This window comes from Panthera pardus, unplaced genomic scaffold (assembly GCF_024362965.1).
Source record: "Panthera pardus isolate Hobbes unplaced genomic scaffold, ASM2436296v1 HiC_scaffold_16, whole genome shotgun sequence".
Lineage (NCBI taxonomy): Eukaryota > Metazoa > Chordata > Mammalia > Carnivora > Felidae > Panthera > Panthera pardus.
The window spans coordinates 113,616,650-113,637,096 of NW_026526721.1; the positions used below are offsets into that span (position 1 = coordinate 113,616,650).

The following is a 20,447-nucleotide window of genomic DNA, read 5'->3' on the forward strand; positions in this document are numbered from 1 at the left end:
ATGGAATCTATAGGGCTGGAGGTCCGGGTCCCCAAAGGGAGCACACTCTTGCTAGGGGACACGACAATAGTACCATTTAACTATAATCTGTGAATACCATGTATACACTTTAGACTCCTGTATCCAGGAGACAACAGCAAGAAGAGTCACCATCATTCTGTCTGGGATCAATGACCATGAGCAGCGGGAGGAATAAAGGCTGGTGTTACACAAAGCGTTAGATAGGGAGGAAATGTGCACAACTAGGTGATCCACTTGGTACATCTGGACGTTATTTTTCCCAATTATAACCATGCATGGGCATACTCAGCAGCCCCAGTGTGAGAAGGGTATGATTCCAAGGGCTTGGGTCCCCTAAAGATGAAAGTTTGAGTTGCACCACCAGGTAAGCAAGCCATCAGCACCTGTAGAGGAGACAGCATAGGCTGTGGAGACTTTAGAGTGGGTAGTGGAGGAGAGAGAGAAGATAAATACCAGTTCTGGCCTCAAGACCAGCTACCACAACAGGGGCTGTGATTTGTCTCGTTAATCACCTAAGTTTCCCCTCAGGAGAGAGGTCCATGAGAATCGCGGAAGAACTGCTTCCTGAAATGGATGGAGGAGTCAGTCTTTTTGATACATCTGTAGTGAAAGTCATGTGGGTTCACTGCTTAGGGCTCCCTTCAGCAGGGAATCTGTGAGGAGAGCAGTCAGCTGACAGCACCAAGGACCACACCTGTGGAATTACTGCACACTTCACATGGGGAAGGCTGTGCTGTCCTCAGTCTGCCAGTGATTGAGCCCAGCAGTGTGCTAAAGCTGAGTCATTCCCGCGCATTCTGGGACACCAGTAATAGTCATTGACTTAGAGTTTCCCCTCAGCCTGGCTAGGACTTTCTTCAAGTTGCACTGCACTCTGAGGCACTTGTACCCAATCCTCCTTCCTTCTTTCCCCCTTTCACAGCTGTCAGACCTGCACTGCAATCCAAAGACTTTCCTGGCCTACCCTTTTTTCTCTCCTTTATTCTTCACGGCATATCCCCCAATACATCTCTTACTCATCTAATTCCATCTTGGTGTCTGCTTCCTGGTGGATCTGAATTGACCCACAAATCACGTTTGCTAGTTCTTTTCCAAGTAATCATCTCAATTAAAAAAAAATTTAATGTTGGGGCGCCTGGGTGGCTCAGTCGGTTAAGCGTCCGACTTCGGCTCAGGTCATATCTCGTGGTTCGTGGGTTCGAGCCCCGCGTCGGGCTGTGTGCTGAAAGCTCAGAGCCTGGAGCCTGTTTCAGATTCTGTGTCTCCCTCTCTCTCTGCCCCTCCCCTGTTCATGCTCTGTCTCTGTCTCAAAAATAAATAAACATTAAAAAAAATATTTTTAAATTTAATGTTTATTTTTGAGAGAGAGAGAGAGAGAGAGAGAGATAGCAGGGGAGGAGCAGAGAGTGAGAGAGAGACACAGAATCTGAAGCAGGCTCCAGGTTCTGAGCTGTCAGCACAGAGTCCAATGCAGGGCTCAAATCCACAAGCTGTGAGACTGTGACCTGAGCCGAAGTTGGATGCTTAATCAACTGAGCCACCCAGGTGCCCCTCAATTTTTTTCTTGATGAACAGTTTGAGTACTGAAGATTAAACAGACACTTATCTTATAAATACAAGTATTTCTTCTGGCCAATTTGCTCTAATTTTACTCTGCAGGGGAGTTACAGAACGTGTTAGTGTCTTCTAGAACTTAGAAGTCCATTTTTGTCTGTTTGCTGAAGGGCAGGTTCACTGTTAGTGTTTTCCTGGATTACTTTCATGGCTCCCTCCTTTCTCCTCACCCATTGGACTCCAGTGATAGGGACCTTGTTTGTCTCCTTTAGAAGATATTTGTAATTCCATAGAACTACAAATTCAAATGACATGACATTTTGAGAAGAATAGAAATTCCTGATTTAAGTGAGGTCCTTTTGACTTCAGATGGATTTGTGATAAATGAAAGAAAGAGCAGTCTTGTTCCCAGGCCAGTTAGTCACTGCCACTCTAAGCTGTGGATTAATGGAACTGGCACAGGAATAAACGTGGTTGGGATTTTCTTTGGTATGATTTTGTGGCCACCAATAAGTTTCCTTTGTGAGCAAATAAGTCTGAGTGGGAAAATGCCTATATGTGGGTTTTTTTCTTTCCTCTCCCAGAAAACCAAACCCCTTGGCAGTGGTGAAATAGAAAAGATTGACTAAGGGTGAAAATCTGGACTTGGCACAGAGGCCTTTGTGGTGATTTTAGGTAAAATAGGATGGTCTCTTTCATACCGACAGCTTGCTTTGGAGGCTGTAAAGTTTGGCCTCCAAATCTATTTGGCCAAGCCGTCCAGAAAATCAAAGGCAGGATTCATTAGTAAGAATGAAATTTACTACCAGATCGTGTCTGTCTTTTCAGCCAAATGGACTGAAACTTGTTTCTTGGTAGTCTGTCTGTGGGATGTTGAAATGTTAACACAAAAAGTTTTGAAAGCCATGTGATGTTTTTGGTGAGTAGAGTGTCTAAGGGAGTTTATGTGGAGGAATGAATAGAGCTGTTGCTCCTGAGCTGTCAGAGAATTTATCAAAAGGGTTCCTCAGTTTTGGAGACTAATTTTGTTCCAAGAATGGAACCCACCACTTCTAACCTAAGACCTTGTCCTGTGATGTGACATAATGAAGCACCAGTTCTTGGACACCTTAATATACCTGTCTGAGGGACAGAGAGAAGAGATAGATTTCTCCCTTGAGAATATGTTTAAATCAACATCAGAACTTTGTCCTTCCTCATTGAAAAGTATGAGTTACCACATTTAAGTAGGTAAGGCAGTCTTTTAACAATTACAAGAGAAACAGAAGACTAAAATTCTAGAGGCTTTTTTCCTTGAAAGCTATTAACCAGCTTTATTTTTTTTTAATGTTTATTTAGAGAGAGAGAGGGAGAGAGAGAGTGAGCGAGCATGAGCCGGGGAGAGGGAGAGAGAGAATCCCAAGCAGACTCTGTGCTGTCAGCACACAGCCTGAAGTGGGGCTCAATCTCATGAGCCATGAGATTACGACCCAAGCTGAAATCGAGAGTCGGATGCTTACATAACTGAGCCACCCAGGCGCCCCAACCAGCTTTATCTTTATAGATGCAGTGCCGACTAGTCAGACTCTAAATTATTATGATCTCTAATGTTGTACTCCTGGCTGTGCAGTCTATACGAGGGAAGAGCCTTGACTGACATTTTCATAGACAGTAGTTACGGATTTTTTTAGTAAAATGGTGGCTAAATCTCAGGGGTCTTCTCATTCAGCTTTTCTTTGTCATTTTATCAAGGTGTTTTAAGTCTCTTCTCAAATTATCTTCAGATTATTTTCTCTTCTGTGAAACCCAAAATGGTGACAGATGGGAGGAAATAAGTAGAATGAGTGTCTCTTGCCTGAAATCTTTGCTTAAAAAATGGGAGATGATGATTTAGTAGAATTACAATGTGCAGCCTCTAGGTTAGTAGCCAGGTAACCTTGAAATTGTTTAGCTGTCCAGAGCATCATGCAGTTCCTCCAAGCATTTTGTCGTGATTTATTTCTGAAAGGCAAACAGCTAAAAGACTTGTGTTCATGCTAAGAAATACCAAGAATATGAACTTAGGCAGTTATTCCATCTCTGGGGGTCTCTGCCTACACCTCTTTTTCTGGGAGCTTCCTGTCTTCCCATGAGGGAGGAGAGTTATGCTCATTGCACTTATTCTTGATCTTGCTCTTCCCCCCACCCCACCTTTAGAAGTGGCCCAAAGATGGACACCTGATTCAAAATAAACCAATCAGAGAACTTTCCCTGGGAATTTGGAACCGAGGCAAAAATCCATTTCTCTTTTAAGAGGAACTGCTTGTAATATGTGAAATCGTGAGGCATAGACAACCATGTGCCATGTAGATTGAAGAGCAGAAAAAGCTAGTCTGTCCGGAAACGATGAAGTAGATATATAAAGAGAAGCAGAGAAAAGATACAGAGAGGGAGAGGGGAAAGAAGGGAGAGTGAGAGAGGTATGGACTTCCTTGGGTTTCATGCAGTATCCTTATAACTGCTTCCTTTTGCTTAAGTGAACGTAACTTTTCACCTGCAGCCAAGAGGAGTCTTAGCTACTTTTCTTCCCACTTCTTGAGAATGTATGATATAGAAAATGTGAATTTGCCCAACCAGGTAGTCCTGAAGTCACAGGAAACACTTTGACCCTGCAAGAACCTTCTCTTGCTGCTACTTTATAAGGAATCTTCCCTGCTTTCTGTGCTCTCAGTCTCCCTTATCAGTCCTCTAAGTGTCTAGAAAGACTCAGCCTGAGGATCAGGACACAGTGAGGTTTAGGACTCCCAAGGATGGCTGTGGTGCCTAGCCATCATTTGCGATGTATGTTTTTTCTATAACAAAACACATTCTGAATTTCAAATAACCAATTTATAAAATAACTCTAGAAATAAAACCCTTTAAAAAAAAGTAGGGACTGCCTGTTCATATTAATTAGTAGTGAGGATTCACATGACACAAGGTTTTCTAATACACGCAAGTACTCCATTAATCAAGGTTTGATTGCATTTTAAGTATCCTCTAACGCATTTGAGTTCTCATGTATTTAATGATAGGGAGGAGACAACTAAACTTCAATTTAAATTTTAGGAGCCTCTATACACTGAATGGCCATTAGATGACAAAGCATTTGTGAAGTGATACTGTAAGTCAGTGGAGGAAAAATAACTAAAAATATTGCCTCTCTCTCGCGCTTTGAGGAATAGATAGGATTCTGTATTCTCACAACGGAGGAAGCAATTAAGACTCTGATTTAGGTAAGAAGTTGTGAGAGAAATATAATATGAAAGCCTAGAGGCACGACAGGGTTTGAGTTTTGGCTCTCTTGTGATAAGTTGATGACCTCTGGGAAGGCACAACATTTTCTGAACCTTTGTTTTCTTCTGTGTAATAGGAGGCCTAGTGAGGCTTCTCTGCCAATTCTCAGAGTTACTGTGAAGTTCATGTGTGATTGTACAGGTGAAATTGTTTTGTAGCCTGTAAAACATATAAATATTATTTACTGTTACTGTGACAATTGAAATACTAGCAACTTTTAATTATTATGGCCAGGTAGAAGCGTCTATGATCAAATAGTCAAATTAGGGCAGACACTACATGAGGATAAATTCACTCTTTAAGATTATCTGCAAATATATATTTTTAAAGAAAACTTTTGTCATTTTTAAGTATGATTTGAACTCATAGTCATCGGGTCAGCTCTCTCATGGAGCAGAATTTGAGTCCTGGGCCCTCTCTCCATTCCATGTTGGTTTGACTGCTTCTCTCCTCTTCTTGGCTCCAAAAGGGATGGATCTTTTATGACCAGGCATGAAAGGTGGCCTCACTTGAGTCTGGACCATACTGAGACAGAGGGATAAGAGTAGAGCTTGTATATCCTGGGCTCCTGTCAACATGACAAATAAGACAGGAGAGGAGCAGTGGCTTGAACAGCTGGTGTAACCAGATCTGGGACTTCTTTGGGTAGAGGGAGGAGTTCAATGACATGGTCAACCAATGACTTTCCTATCAGGTGGCAGTCTCTTCCAAGTTCAGCTTGAAAGACCACTTCTGGTGTTGCACGCAGTAGGCACTCAAACAATATATATATTTCTTGAATGTATGGATAATGCTAAGAACATTGAAATTTATCCCCAAACACTGCTAATTAGTTCTTTCATCATACCCACAATGGTATTAATAATATGGTTTGGGTTTCTGAGAGTGATGATCTAAGTACATAGACAGAAACATTTATCTTTTTTATTTTAACATCTTATTTTTTAGCATTTAGGAATTTTTTAACATAGATACTGGGTTCTGATTTATTTCTTCGAAAATAATAAAAAAACATCTTTTTCACATTGGTATGTTGTCTTCAGAAGTACTATTTCAGATAGCTACCAAAAATTTCATTAGATATTAAGCTTTCACATATACTTAGCCAATCTCTTGTTAAATATTTAGGAAACTTCTAATTTAGATGATGCTGCAATTGACAATATAGCTTTGCAATATATCTTCGTTTTAAATGTTTACTTATTTTTGAGAGAGAGAGACAGAGTGTAAGTGAGGGAGAGGCTGAGAGAGAGAGGGAGACACAGAATCTGAAGCAGGCTCCAGGCTCTGAGTGTCAGCATGCCCCACAGGGCTTGAACCCATGAACTGTGAAATCATGACCTGAGCCAAAGTCAGACACTTAATTGACTAAGCCACCCAGGCACCCTGCTTTGCAATATATCTTGATAGTTGATCTCTATTTTTCTTCTCTTAGAGTATTGACTGATTGATTGGTCAATGTTATTTATTTATTTATTTATTTATTTAGACAGAGCGAGTGGGGGAGGGGCAGAGAAGATGGGGTCAGAGGATCCAAAGCAGGTTCTGTGCTGACAGCAGAGAGCCCAATGCGGGGCTTGAACCCATGAACCATGAGATCATGACCTGAGCTGAAGTGGGATGCTTAACCGACTGAGCCACCCAGGCGCCCCTCGAAGAAAACATTTATTAATTTATTTTTTCCACTTAAAAATATCTTCCCCTGTAAAAATAAATAGTGAAAATACTGGATGATAAACCACCTGCACTCAGTACCCAAGTAAAGACTAAATCTCAGAAATTCCCCTTTCCTCTGGTCTAACTGCATTGCTGAAGCAATAGAGAACATTAGGCAGAACAGAGTCCCATCCATCATCATCATTATCAAAATTATCTTCCTTCCGATCACGCCAGTGATGCATTTATTAGGAACACAAAAGTGAAGCCTGACAATGAGACCTGTACCTATAAAGGGTAAGTGCAAAAATGTGTAGCAGGGCTAACTCATTTTGATCTAAGTACTTGTAAACTTGCTGTATGCTGGACACTGTGCTTGACATTGGGATGCAATGAATTATGAATACACAAGTGTCATATCTGATTTGTCAAGGAACTGGTCAACTCTTACTTATTCTCCTATTGAAATAAAGATTAATCTTAAGCAACAGTTTTCTGGACTCTTGATTATTCAAGTCCTTATCTATTCAAGGTCCTTGTCTGTTTTGTTCCTTTTCAGTTGCTAATGGTGATCCTGCTCTGGGAATTTTCTTGTACTGGTTCAGCAAGCCCAGGCAGGTTCTGCCTCAAGGGCTTCTGGGCTGGAGTCCTCTAACAACTTACCCACCCCACCAAGTTTCTGACCATTCACCTTAACTGGAGTCAGTCACTCACACCAAGTCAGCAATTGAGAGGGGTAGGGCTGAGAAAAGCAGTTTGTGGCTTTCCTGAGGCAAATATGGCAGATGACAAAATCAGGACAACCATTGGGCTAGGTGACCACCTGTACAGAACACTGCTGTGTGGAGAATACCTTGTCAGGCATGGGTTAAAACAAAAAGAAAATGAAGCCCTCTTAAACTTGTTTTCAAACAAGTTTTCAAACAGTTCTCTGGAGGAGCTGAGTTCATTTTAAGTGCCCAAACTATAATGAATGGTAAGAGTCTACCTTATGAACTGTTTAGAGTTCACCAGCGGGTGCTAAAAGAGGAATGGGCAAAATCATATTAGGATCCTTAGGCCCTCATTAAAGAATTATGGGCTTCAGAGGAGCAATTCCGCAAAGAAATGTAAGATTCTTCTAGCCCCAGCAGCTATAGTTGAGGAGGCAAGAGATAACTGAGGTAAAAATTAGAATATGAGGCAGTGTTATATATGATTATGTGTGAAAGAAACAGACAAGGAAACAAAGAAAAAAACAATAATGTGAACTTAGGGGAGAGAGACTAATGGAGGCTTGACAATGGAGTATGGAGGGCGGTTTTGAGCAGGGTTCAGAGTGATATGTGTAGTGAAGGAATAGGCTAAATATGCTTGGGTGAGAGCCTGGCTGGACTGGATGAAGATACATTTGTGTAAGAATCAAGGTCAGAAAGAAATGAAGATGGCAGTTTGTTGTGAGTCCTTGGGTGCTAGATTGACAGCTCTGACCTTTATTCTTGTGGGCAGTTGTTAAAAGCTGGTAGGCCAGGGAATGACATCATGACAACAGGAGGCCAAAAAGGAGAAACTGGAGGCAGAGAAACCAGGTAGGAGGCCACCAAGCATTTTGAGATAAGGTCCTGTTGTGGGAGTAGGAAAGGAAGGATGGTTTTGAGGGACACCAGGATAAAGAATCACTTGCTATTGGTTGAATGTAGACAGGGAGGAGGGATTGATGGCTCAGGGAAGCTTTCTGTAGTAAAAGTGTTGAGGGGAAAATTAGGAAGCAGGAATCAACTTCGAGGGGAGAGTCTTTGCAAGTGGAGAGAAAAATTCCCCTACTCTCGATTGATTATCTTATAAAACTGTGGAGTTTCTCTATGAGATAAGTAGGTGGGAAGAAGTACACTGATTTAAAATGACAATACCAGGGAGCAACTCCTGGCTCACACAGAATGGGAGAGTAGAAAAAGGATTCTGATCTAGAATAAGTACTGGGCTGAATATGAGCGATTTTTCATGAATTCACTGCATGTACTTGGACAACGTACTTTAAAATTCACTGGGCCAGATTCCTTATCTGTAAAATAGGGATATAAAACATGTTATCTATTCTCCAGATCTCCATGAGACTTAAATCACAGCCAGTATTTGTTGAGTGCTTTAGTATGTAACAGAATTTGTGTTAAAAATTTCATTTTGCATTTTCTTATTTAATCCTTTGAATGTTCATTTTGCATTAAAAAAAAATCCAAAATTTAATGGCTTAAACCAAATATCCATTTTATTGACTCACAGATCTGCAGTCTGGGCCTGTCTGGGCTCTGTAGTTCTTTTACTCATTCTGATAGTGGTCACTAAGGTGTTTGCAGTCAGCCCGTGGGCCCGTGAGGGGCTGGGCTTAGCTCAGACTTCTCCCTCTTTCCACGTATCTCATGGTCTTTGCCTCTCCATGTGGTCCCTCCAGTGGGATAGTTGGATTTCTTACCTAGTGACTTAGGTGTCCCAAAAGTACAAAAATAGAAACTTCAATACCTTCTTAGGGGTTAAGGCGGGGGATGGAGTGGGGTGCGGTGGGGGGAACTAGCACAGATTTAGTGCTGTATTTTCTTGGTTAAGGCAAGTCACTGGCCTAGACCAGATTTAAGCTGGAAGGGACTCCATAAGGGTGTGACTAACAGGAAGGTGGGCCACTGAAAAGCAGCAATGTCATGGACTGCCATAATATTATCTCCAACTTGTATATGAATAATCTGTGACCTAGGAAAGCTAAATTACTTGCCCAATATTGGCAGTAGAGCCAGGCACTTCAAAACTTGTGTTCTATCATGGGTCAATGGATAAAATTGGTAGTGTTTTAACCTAGAACCCTGTGAAGTGGGTTCTACTTAATTTACAAAGGAGGAAACCCAGGAATAGGAAGCTCAAGTATTTTGTTCAAGGCAACTCAGGTATTTTGCTCCAGAGATTATACACGTAGCCACTACACCATGCCCCCTCCATGGTAGTACCTGACACATCCGAGGTACTTGTAAATGTTATGTCATCTGAAGCTGTGGTTTGAAGGACTGAAGCAAATGTCTTCAACTGTCCACTATACATCACATAGGGTATTTGAAAACTGGGGGTTTTCCCTTTGACTTATCCTCTGGTCTGGGCAATTTCCATTTCAGGCATCTACTTCTCTGTCTTCCACTATTTCTTAAAGCTTGGCAAGGAATGGAGACCCATCCAATCCCAACTGTGATTCTCACTGGCTGATTCTCATGGCTCCCTTAGCATTTTCTTCTTCTCTGGTAGCTGCCAGGTACCCTTTACAAAGCAGGCCCTTCCTTCTTGGGTGAGAACCTTCCTGGAGTAAGGCTGGACTCAGTTTCCATCCTTAAATCATTAAGTCACCCTTGTGGCTTCTGATTAGTAACCATCTGGTCCTAGTCACTTCCTCTAGTTCCATAATTCATTGCCCCAATTGTTATAACTGTGGTGGCTTCTGATGATGGCTTGCAAAGATACTGTTTCCCATAGAGTGACCTGTGGTAGCTTCCCCCTTCCTTCTGCTGGTCCTATGGGCAGAGAACTTAGCCACACAGGAAATCTGGGGTTCCTGAGTCTCTTGAAAGGAGCTATGCTCTGTCTGCTTATCTTTGAAGGTGACTCACACGGCTATCTTTCTCTAAGGCAGCCCTGATTTTTCCCACTCTGTGGGGAGTCTGGAATCGGAACACACCTTCAAGTGCAGATGATGGGGTGAGGGGTGCCTCATTTTGGTGGCTCTGCTCTACTGTGGGCAGTGACAGGGAGTAGCCATTCAGGGAATGGCCCCCAAATATAGTATTCCCCTGTCTCCAAGGCAAAACTATGGGGTGGTCTTGTCTTTCCTGTAAACTTTTCTCCTTCAAGGCAACTCCAGATTTTGACTTTATTTCACCCTTATAAAAATGTCGAGGTACAATACCTGCACTTAATACAATTCTATTTTATTTAACAAGCAGGTCTACAGATGGCTAGGTGCTCTTTAAAGTGTTTTACATATCTTCTTTGATTTAGGTAGGCTGAGGTCCTGATAAATCCATTGTAAATTGAAAATATCGTAAGTTGAAAATGCATTTAATAGGGAAGCATCATAACTTAGCCTCACCTATCTTAAATGTGCTCAGAACACTTAACCTTAGCCTGCAGCGGGGCAAAATCATCTCACGCAAAGCCCATTTTATAATAAAGTGTGGAATGTCTCCAGTAACTTATTGACTACTGTGTGAAAGCGAATGACAGTTGTCACAGGGTTGCGGAATAGCTGCAGATGTAAGTTGTTTACCCTTCTGAGGGCAGAGCTGAGCGGGAGCTGTGGCTGTTGCTGCCCAGCATCACGGGGGATGGTACTGCGTATCGCTAGCCTGGGGAAAGATCAAAATTCAAAATTCGAGGTAAAGTTTGAAGGTATATCCTTTTTGCACCATCCTAAAGTCAAGAAATCCTAAGTCCAACCACGGCGAAGTCCCGGTTGTATGTATATTGCCTCATTTGATTTATTTCACAAACTTCTGTTTGAATCAAATGGGGTGGGGTAGGGGCTTTGTGAAACGTGACTTACCTCGCAGCCGCTTCCCCCTCCCTCTTTCCCCACCCCGGAGAGGGGACTAGGGAACGAAGGAATTGAGCTGCTCCGAAGGCCAAGGCCGCCTCCTACTTCCCGCAGTTGTCTCGCCAGGCTAGATCTAGGGGCTGGGGGTCTCCACCCCTCTCCTAGATCCAGTCGGTGGGAGGGTGCGTGGTTTTTTCCGGGTCACTGGCGCACCCTCTCTACTCCCAGCCACCTGCTCGGGTTCCATCCCGGCTCCAGGCTCTCTGGAGGGCGTCGGGGACATTCCAATCCTCCCACAACCGCGCGGATGTCGCGGGGGAGGGGGGCGCGATTGCTCTCCCTTTCCAGCACCCAGCTTTGACCAGGTTTCTTCTTCAATTTCTAGTGACCTGAGTAACCCGTAGAGGAGATTTAGGTTGGATGAATGGATTGAACGTTGTTTGTTTACAACGCACCCATTGACGAATCCGCATCTCTAGTGACAGAGGCACTTTCTGGGCACCGTCTGCGCATTAGCAGACAACTGCAAGCCAAACAGCCAAGATGCCTCCTCGCCAGACCAAATATGGTCACAAGCGCTAAGCAGACTCCCGTGGAAAGGCTGGCCTTGTCTCCCCGCGCCAGGGCGCACCCGAGCCCGCCCTCAGGCAGAATCTCAGATCAGTGCGGCGCTCTGCGCGCTCCAGGCCTCTCCGCCGCGGAGGAAGGGAGGGCGCGGCACCCAGGACCGGCCCTTCCTCGGCCTGGCCGCTCACTCGCGTGCCCTCCGCCGCCCCCGGCCTTAGTTTCGGTCCACAAGTCCTTGATTAAACAGGCGCAGGCCACTTTCCCTTTGATCCCGCCCTAAGTCCGTAGTAAACTCAAAGGAATGCAGGTCCAGGGCTCCGCGGGAGAGGTCCGCGCGCCCGGGAGGAGTGGGTGGGGGGCACCAGTCTCCTCTTACCCGGCAAAGTACCTAACACGCCCAGGGGTTTCTGGAGCCGGGTGGGGGAGGAGACGGTGAAGGAGAAGGAAGGGGAGGGACGAGAGGAGGCAGGCAGGCTCAGGACTTGAAGGTCATGCATAATTCAACAGCTCAACTTTCGGGCCCGCCTCTTTTCTGGGAGTGGGAGTTCGCTCCAAACTTTGTTTATGGGACAGTCCGGGAGCCGCGGCGGCCGCGCTGTCTGCTTCTCCTCCGCCTCCTTCTCGCGGGGCGCGAACGCCTGAGGCCAGTTCGGGGGATGTGAGAGCCGAAGCCCCTCGGCTGCCAGGCTCCGAGTCGGGATTTGCCAGCCGGGCCCCAGCTACATCCCTGCGAGCTCGGGACGCACCCGAGCGACTGAGGCCCGACGGCGAGTTCGGGCGGGACGGCGGCTGCCGCACGCCCAGACTCGGCTTCGCTGCGCGCCCAGGTAGAGCCCGCTGGAGCGCGCCCGCTCACCCCGCTCCACCCCGGGGTGCCTGGGCTCCTTGGGCTTCCGGCGTCGAGACATCGTGGAGCTGGTTTGGGTTTAAACTTTGGGGGGGCTGCCTGCCGGGGAAAGTTGCGACCTGTCCTTTGCCACCAGCAGTGCAGCAACCTCCTGAGTGCAGTTACTCCCCCTCCCCCGCCTTTCCTTCTTCTCCTCCTCCCGGCAACTTATTTGCTTCAAGAAAGTTGCATAATTCTCCAGCCTTGGAGGGACCCCTCCCCCATCCGGCTGGCCTTACCGCTGAGTGTCTGGGGTTTTGAGGCGGACACCTATCTGTTTCCACTTTTTCTTTTGTTTCTATTCTGCCTCCGAACCCCTTCCTCCGACTTTAAATGAAAGGCTGATCTGCCCTCCTTTCTCCTTGCAGAAGATGAATCCGGCCTCGGTGCCCCCTCCGCTCCCGCCACCCGGGCAGCAAGTGATCCACGTCACGCAGGACCTAGACACGGACCTCGAAGCTCTCTTCAACTCGGTCATGAATCCCAAGCCCAGCTCGTGGCGGAAGAAGATCCTGCCCGAGTCGTTCTTCAAGGAGCCTGACTCTGGCTCGCATTCGCGCCAATCGAGCACCGACTCGTCCGGCGGCCACCCTGGGCCCCGGCTAGCCAGCGGCGCCCAGCACGTCCGCTCGCACTCGTCGCCCGCATCCCTGCAGCTGGGCACCGGCGCGGGGGCTGCAGGCAGTCCAGCGCAGCAACATGCGCACCTCCGCCAGCAGTCCTACGATGTGACCGACGAGCTGCCGCTGCCCCCGGGCTGGGAGATGACCTTCACGGCCACTGGCCAGAGGTACTTCCTCAAGTAAGTCAGCTTGAAGCCAGGGGGGCACAGAGTCTCGGTGCCCAGGGTGTGCATGCTTGTTGGTGTGCGTTGCGTTTGTGTGTGTGTGTTGCGTTTGTGTGTGTGTGTGTGTGTGTGTGTGTGTGTGTGTTCTGTGTGCCCTTACACGTTTCTTTCCGAAAGATAAGGGAAACTGGAAATAGGGAGTGAGTCTCTGGGTGTTGGAATGGTAAAGGATCAGAAGTAGAGAGTCTGGAAAGGTTCTTCCGGGGTCCTGGAAGTCCCAAGAGATTGCCGACCTGGAAACTCATAGAGGTAAGAGGAGAAAAAAAAAAGTTTTGGAGTGATTCTCCTGAAACACATAGGTTTCCCTGAATCTGGAATATTGATATAGACTTCTGGGCACAAACCCTTACACCCTTACCTGTCCACTCCAAGTCAGATGCCCCCGAGCCTGGTCCATTGGGATGTGACACAGAAATAAATTCGAGAAAATTTCTGAGGCTTGGGAAAGAGGGGGACTCTTGGGAGTGTAGGTGGTCTGCAGGCTCTCCATTCTTGGGAAAAGCAAGCTAGAGAAGCGAACACTGCCTGATAGGCCTTATTGCTCCCAGCTGAGTGATGTAATGACCACACAGCACAGTGATGTAATGAGCAACTCCGTGGTGAAGTAGTTGTGGGCTGGAAAATCAATTGTGTGGAAATTGGGTCAGGAGTTTTATTGTGTCGCACTTAGTAACCTAAAATACCATCGAATCAGGAGCCTGTTTTGTCATTCTTCTTTCCTTCCACATTGTTAGGGCTTTTTGATGTAATGACTTTTACATTAGATTCAAATTAGACTGTACAGGAAAATACATTCACAGACATGAAGAAGATTGTTTCAATTATGGTACCCTAAGATAATTCTATTACAAAAGAGAAATCAAGTTGGAACTTGAAATGTAACCAGTGAGGTCAAGGGTGGGGGGCGGGTCAGGCTATTGATGGTCTAGATGGAGGTTGTGCCAGCTGGTCCACTTGATTCATGATTGCCTTGCACTGGTTGGCAGTTCTCTGCCATGGAGGGAAACTCCTCATCTTAGAACTTGCCTTAGCTTTTATTTTATTTTATTTTATTTTTTTATTATTAATTTTTTTTAACATTTATTCATTTTTGAGAGAGAGAGAGAGCTCAGGCAGAGGAGGGACAAAGACCGTGAGGGAGACACAGACTCCAAAGCAGGTTCCAGGCTCTGAGCTGTTAGCACAGAGCTCGACGCGGGGTCTCGAACCCACAAACCGTGAGATCATGACCTGAGCTGAAGTTAGACGCTTAACCAACTGAGGCACCTAGGCACCCCCTTAGAGTTTATTTTAAAGCCCATATTTGATGGAGAAGCCTCAGTTTAAAAGTTATGCTAAGACATTATGTGCTATTTAGAAAATATATAATCAAGCCTTTCTTTGGTGTTCACATTTGATACTTTGCTGTCAGTTGGCACTGATAACAAATATACAGTAGTGGATGCAGTTTAGTATAGCCGAGTCTTTGACTCATCCTGGTGACCAATTCTTCCCCATCCCAAACCTGTTGACATCTTGTGCAAGGAGCAGTTCTTAATTTTGTTTCTGGGGTTGGTGTGATGCTGAGAAGCACTTGTCCTGAAACAGACTTGATGGGCATTTTATTCCACATCTGGCCTCCTCCCAGTCTTTGAGTGTTAGTGTGGACATGTACTCAATGCTTTGGCTTCTGAATGGCTGGTGGAATTCAAGTATGTGATGTAATAACATGACATTTTTCTAAATGTGATGGTATTGTTCTAAAGGATGACCTTAATTTCTATGGTACATAAAGCTCTAAAATAATATTATATTAAGTTTACTTAGGTAAATGCAGTTTTGCATATTTATTGTGACTTTTATAGAAATGGATTTAGTAATAAATACAAATAGAAAAAGGTGTGATAATTTACAGTAATTTAGGGGGATCTTTTTTGGTCTCAAATGACTTTTAAGCTGTGTTTATAAATATGCACACCACAAATATATAATACATGATCAGTATAACTGTGGTTATTAAATATATGAAGTAAGAGCTAGGCTTGCCTAATATCTGAGGAAAGCCAGGTAAAAAAGAGCCCCCCAAAGAGCAAAAAAATTTATGCACACGTTTGAATCATTGAAACTAGGGCAAAAATGGAAGTTAGCTTTGGGTTTAGAGAAAGTTGCCTCTGATTCATTTGTCCATCCCCCACAACTACAGCCACTTCACAGCCCAAAGCGGAACATATCTCCATTTCACTTTGGATAGTCAGTGAAGACCACAGCTGAAAAAATGTGGAGGGAATAGGTTAGCGTGATTTGATATGGCCCCTGGAAACTATTTGGCCAGGTAGCTAAGGGAATTTAAGAAATTAAGTCATCATGACTATTGTCTTTCAAGATAAGAAATCCGCCAGGAGTTCTCTGAATTTAGAGTGGGGGGGGGGGGGCTGTGTTTAACAATGGAGTACATTAAAATGTTGTATGTCATACTTTGTTATGTAGCCTCCAAAGGCAACATATTTTGCCGGATTAATAGAAGCTTGAAAAACGGTGACAACTGACCCCGAATTTTCATAAAGTCTTTTGCTCCATCATCTATGAGATGGGGCTACCAATAACATGCTATTATTGATTATATCAGTTGAGAGAGAGAGCGCCTTTATAAATGAGAAAGTATTTAGATATAATAAGGGCCAGTTTTTTTTGTTTTGTTTTGTTTTTTGGCTAGAAGGTGACCATATGACTTTGGAAAAGTCACGTGGTTATTTAATGGCAGACTCTGGACTGGATCTGTTGACCTCTACTTACAGAGCAGTTTTCCATTTTCCTCACTCCCACCTTTATCCCCCATGTCACTTCCCCTGCTGAACAATGAGCTTTATGGGAAACAAAGCCTGGACTTTAAGAAGCTTTAAAAAGCTTTTTGTCATTTACTTAGCTAAGATTGTTCCTAGGTATATGATGTAATGACTTTCTGTTATCTGTTAAAGGGGACCTTCCCTGAGCCGTCACACTTTTCCTGTGTTGTTTCTTTAGAGCCACATGTAAAAGTGGAGATGTTGATGTTAAAACACACAGCCTCTGAAAATTGCTGCACTGTTCCCACTGTCCTCTAAAGCTCATAAGTCAGGCCTGGGGGGTGTAGGTGTTGGGCTCTTAGCCACCAGGCACACTGACTTTGACCACTGATCACATTAAAAATTTAAAAAAGTTCTGGTTATAAATGGGATACGTGTTTATTACACATAAACTGGAAAGTAGAGGATTACAAAGAAGAAAAAAATTTGGCTTCAGTTGAACCTTACCTTCTTACAGAAAAATTTTATTTGAATAACATTCTATAGGAAAAAATATTTTACCCTCGCTCTTAAATACAATTTCAATTATAACATTTGCCTGCCACTCCCAATTTTTAGTAATAATTTTAGTGTTTTGCCTTTTCTGAAACGTGTCATAGAAAATTATTTTTGTCAAAGTGATCTATGCACTTGGTAACAAATCCAATAGTACAGAAGGACTTTTGTTGAAAAACAATGGTTTCCTTCACCTCAAGGCTCACAGAAGGAGCCTTTTAGTTTTTTTTTTTTTAACTGTTTCTGTACTTAATTCTTAGATTGTTACCTCTTTAACCCTGATGTGCTTTTACCACAATTTTTTTGATTTATCATCAGCTTTTAACTTCTGATTGAAAATGAGAATTTAGCTTCTTAAACTATTTTTTTCCTCTCCTAAATTTGATATTTATATTGTTTTTAGTTTGTTAGATCACCTTTGTTATTTTTTGTCAATTTTTGACAGTGTTTCTTGACTCCCCATTATGTAAGTCAAGAAGGTTTGGGGGGATACCTGTCCTACCATTCTCTTTTTGTGATCACACCTCAATAGCCCAAAGCCCTGAACCCATAATCAATAAAAGTTTTGTGCTTTGCTCTTAAATTGACCTTTTTATTCGTAAATTATTATTAAAGTTGAAAATCTAGAGACATTTACATTAGTACATTTCTGTAAATATAATTTAAATGCCTTTTATATTAAGATTAAATGTTAGACTTGTTACATTGGGTCTGGTGTCAGGATTCCTGGCCAGTCACAGGAGAAACATGTGAAGCACCAAGGTCAAATGGATTCTTTCTTTTCATCAAACTCTTCATCACTTGTTTAAATTTGTATCACCTTTTAGTTTCTTCATAATTGGACCTTGACTTTCTTAAACATTTTTTCAAGCAGTTCTAATTGCCTTTTTATATATTTATATATTATTTGCCTCTCAAAATTTTTTAGGCTCTAAATCCCATCAGTTCTATCAAGTCTTGTTTCCCTAAGCTTTTATGCCCAGATTCTTTTACCTTTCTGTGCCATTCTGGATTCTGATTGTTCTCTAGGCTTACAACAGAGCTGTCATCTTGGGACTTCTCTTTTCTTCTCTCTGTGGCTGAAAGTAGTATTTCCTTTTCTCATGTCCTCCTCTTTGTTGGTTTATGCCCTCATTTTGCTGGAGTACATGCTTGAGTAACTTACTAGGGGTGCCTGGGTGGCTCAGTCGGTTAAGCGTCCAACTTGGGCTCAGGTCTGATCTCACCATTCCTGAATTCGAGCCCCGCATCAGGCACTGCGCTAACAGCTCAGAGCTTGGAGCCTGCTTTGGATTCTGTGTCTCGCTCTCTTTCTGACCCTCTTCTGCTCACACTCTGTGTGTCTCTCTCTCAAAAAATTAAGTAAACATTAAAAAAATATATATTTGTGGGAGGTAACATTTTCAAATCCATTTTTTTTTTTTTAATGTTTATTTATTTTTGAGAGAGACAGAGACAGACTGTGAGCGGGTTAGGGGCAGAGAGAGAGGGAGACACAGAATCTGAAGCAGGCACCAGGCTCTGAGCCGTCAGCACAGAGTGTGATGCGGGGCTCCAACTCACGAGCTGTGAGATCATGACCTGAGCTGAAGTCGGAGGCTCAATCGACTGAGACCCAGGAGCCCCTCAAATCCTTTTTAATCAAAAATATTTATTTAAAAATTTGTTTTAAGGGTGCCTGGGTTGCTTAGTCAGTTAAGCACCCGACTCTCACATTTCGTGGGATCCAGTCCCATGTCAGGCTCTGCGCTTACATTGTGATCCCTGTTTGTTATTCTCTCTCTCACCCCGCCCCCCAACATGAATAAGCAAACTTAAAAAAAACAACTTGTTTTAAATTTCTTTCTTTCTTTCTTTCTTTCTTTCTTTCTTTCTTTCTTTCTTTCTTTTAAAAGTTAATTTAATTTTATTTTTGAAAGAGACAGAGCATGAGCAGGGAGGGACAGAAAGAGCGGGAGACACAGAGTCTGAAGCAGGCTCCAGGCTCTGAGCTGTCACCACAGAGCCTGATGTGGGACTCAAACTCACCAACTGTGTGTGTGCCCCTAAATTTATTTTTTTAAAGAAGAACTGACTCTGGGGGCACCTGGGTGTCTCAGTCGGTTAAGTGTCCGACTTTGGCTCAGGTCATGATCTCACAGTTTGTCTCCCTCTCTCTCTGCCCCTCGTGCTGTCTCTCTCTGTCTCTCAAAAATTGAATAAATGTTAAAAAAAAAAACATTATAGAAAAAAAAAGAACTGACTCTGGCTTGTTTTTTTTCTGTTTACCTTTGGATGGCAATATAATGTAGTTGTTTTCGTGAAGGGCCTTTTGTCCTTAAAAAAATATTGCCAGCTGCCTCAGTTTCCTTGTGTGTAAAATACCTATTAGTAATAGTAATACCTATTTCGGGGTATTTTGAAAGACTAGGTAAGATAACATATTTGAAGTGTCTGGCATCTAGCAGGCTTTCAGGACAAGTTTGCTCTTGCCTCCCATTTCCTCTCTCTCCACACACATACACTCTCTACCTGGTCAAAATCAGATGCAGAAACTTTGGCAATAGGTTAAGCTGGTTGTGACTCTTGGTTATAGTTACGGCTGTGGACGACAACCTAGATCTGGAATTGCAAGTCAAGTTTGTAAATTTAAAATAAGACGGAGTCAGTTTTCCTGTTAAGAAACCTAAATGGGAATGCCCACCGTGGGTAGCCTTTTACTTTAGCATCTTGGGTAGAGGATACCCAGTCCCTTCTGAGGAGGGTCTCCTTTTCATTTTTTTTTGAATCTGGCTGATGGCTACCACTTGGGCCATTTTGTGTGTGAGGTGGGAGATGTGAGTGGTGGAGGGATCAAGAAGTGGAGAGAGAAGAGGAGGGGAGGTAAGTGACATTTGATGGCCTGCTCTGTGCCAGACAAGGCAGGGAGCTGAGTCCGTGCTTTCCAGAGACACAACATCAGAATCCCCTGTGGAGCACACTCACAACGTGTGTGTAGAAACTTTTTTCTCATAATCCTAGGTGCTTTCACGTATATACTTTTTGTTAACCCTCACAGTGACCCTGTGAATAGGTACATATTACTACCTCATTTTGTTTTTGAGGAAACTGAGGCTCAGTGAAGTTGAGTAAATGGCCCAGGGTCACATATCAGGTGAGTGGCAGGGATGGGATTAGAATTGTGTGATTCTAAAACCTGTATGCCCCTGCACCATGATGCCTCATGCCAATTAGGTGCCCATAATTAGACCCTATAATTAGGTGTCCTTGGTGACCAGATAACTAGAATGGTGGATGGAGCATTAGAGTTTGTTTCTGAACTCAGTCTGGGTGGTCAAATTTGGAGTTCTTGGTGCTGGAGAGAGAGGTGTTGAGAAAAACAAACCAGCAATGGATAATATAACTACCGTGCCTACTTATATTTTATTCTTATCAAGTTTTCCACCATTATTAAATGCATATCACTTTACAGGGAACAGAGATGTGACAGGGAGGGCGGGTGACCTAATTGATGTCTGGATCCAGGTATACTTGAAGGGCTTGTTAAAAGGGTTCATTAAATAATGTTAGTAAAGTAGTTTCAAGGAAAAAAAAAAAACCCAGGTTGCTTCTCATTGCCTTTATAATTGCAGAGATTGATGAGAGAGAAATTGCTGTAGAGTTTTGAGGCAGTACTGAGTCTTAGTTTTTGTTTGTTGACCTGTTGACTTAAGACTTGTAGGAATTGTAGGGGCGCCTGGGTGGCTCAGTCGGTTAAGCGGCCAACATCTGTTCAGGTCATGA

At 43.7% G+C, this 20,447-nt stretch overlaps 1 protein-coding gene across 1 annotated transcript in view; it reads left to right on the forward strand.

Annotated features, from left to right (window-relative positions):
* Positions 1 to 12,186: 12,186 nt before the first annotated feature.
* Positions 12,187 to 20,447, forward strand: part of WWTR1 (WW domain containing transcription regulator 1) — a 135,018-nt gene continuing 126,757 nt past the window's right edge. The window contains exons 1-2 of the mRNA XM_019439353.2: positions 12,187 to 12,462; positions 12,890 to 13,323. Coding sequence (XP_019294898.2) covers positions 12,893 to 13,323 — 431 coding nt within the window. The 5' untranslated portion in view covers positions 12,187 to 12,462; positions 12,890 to 12,892. The remainder of the gene's footprint in view (positions 12,463 to 12,889; positions 13,324 to 20,447) is intronic.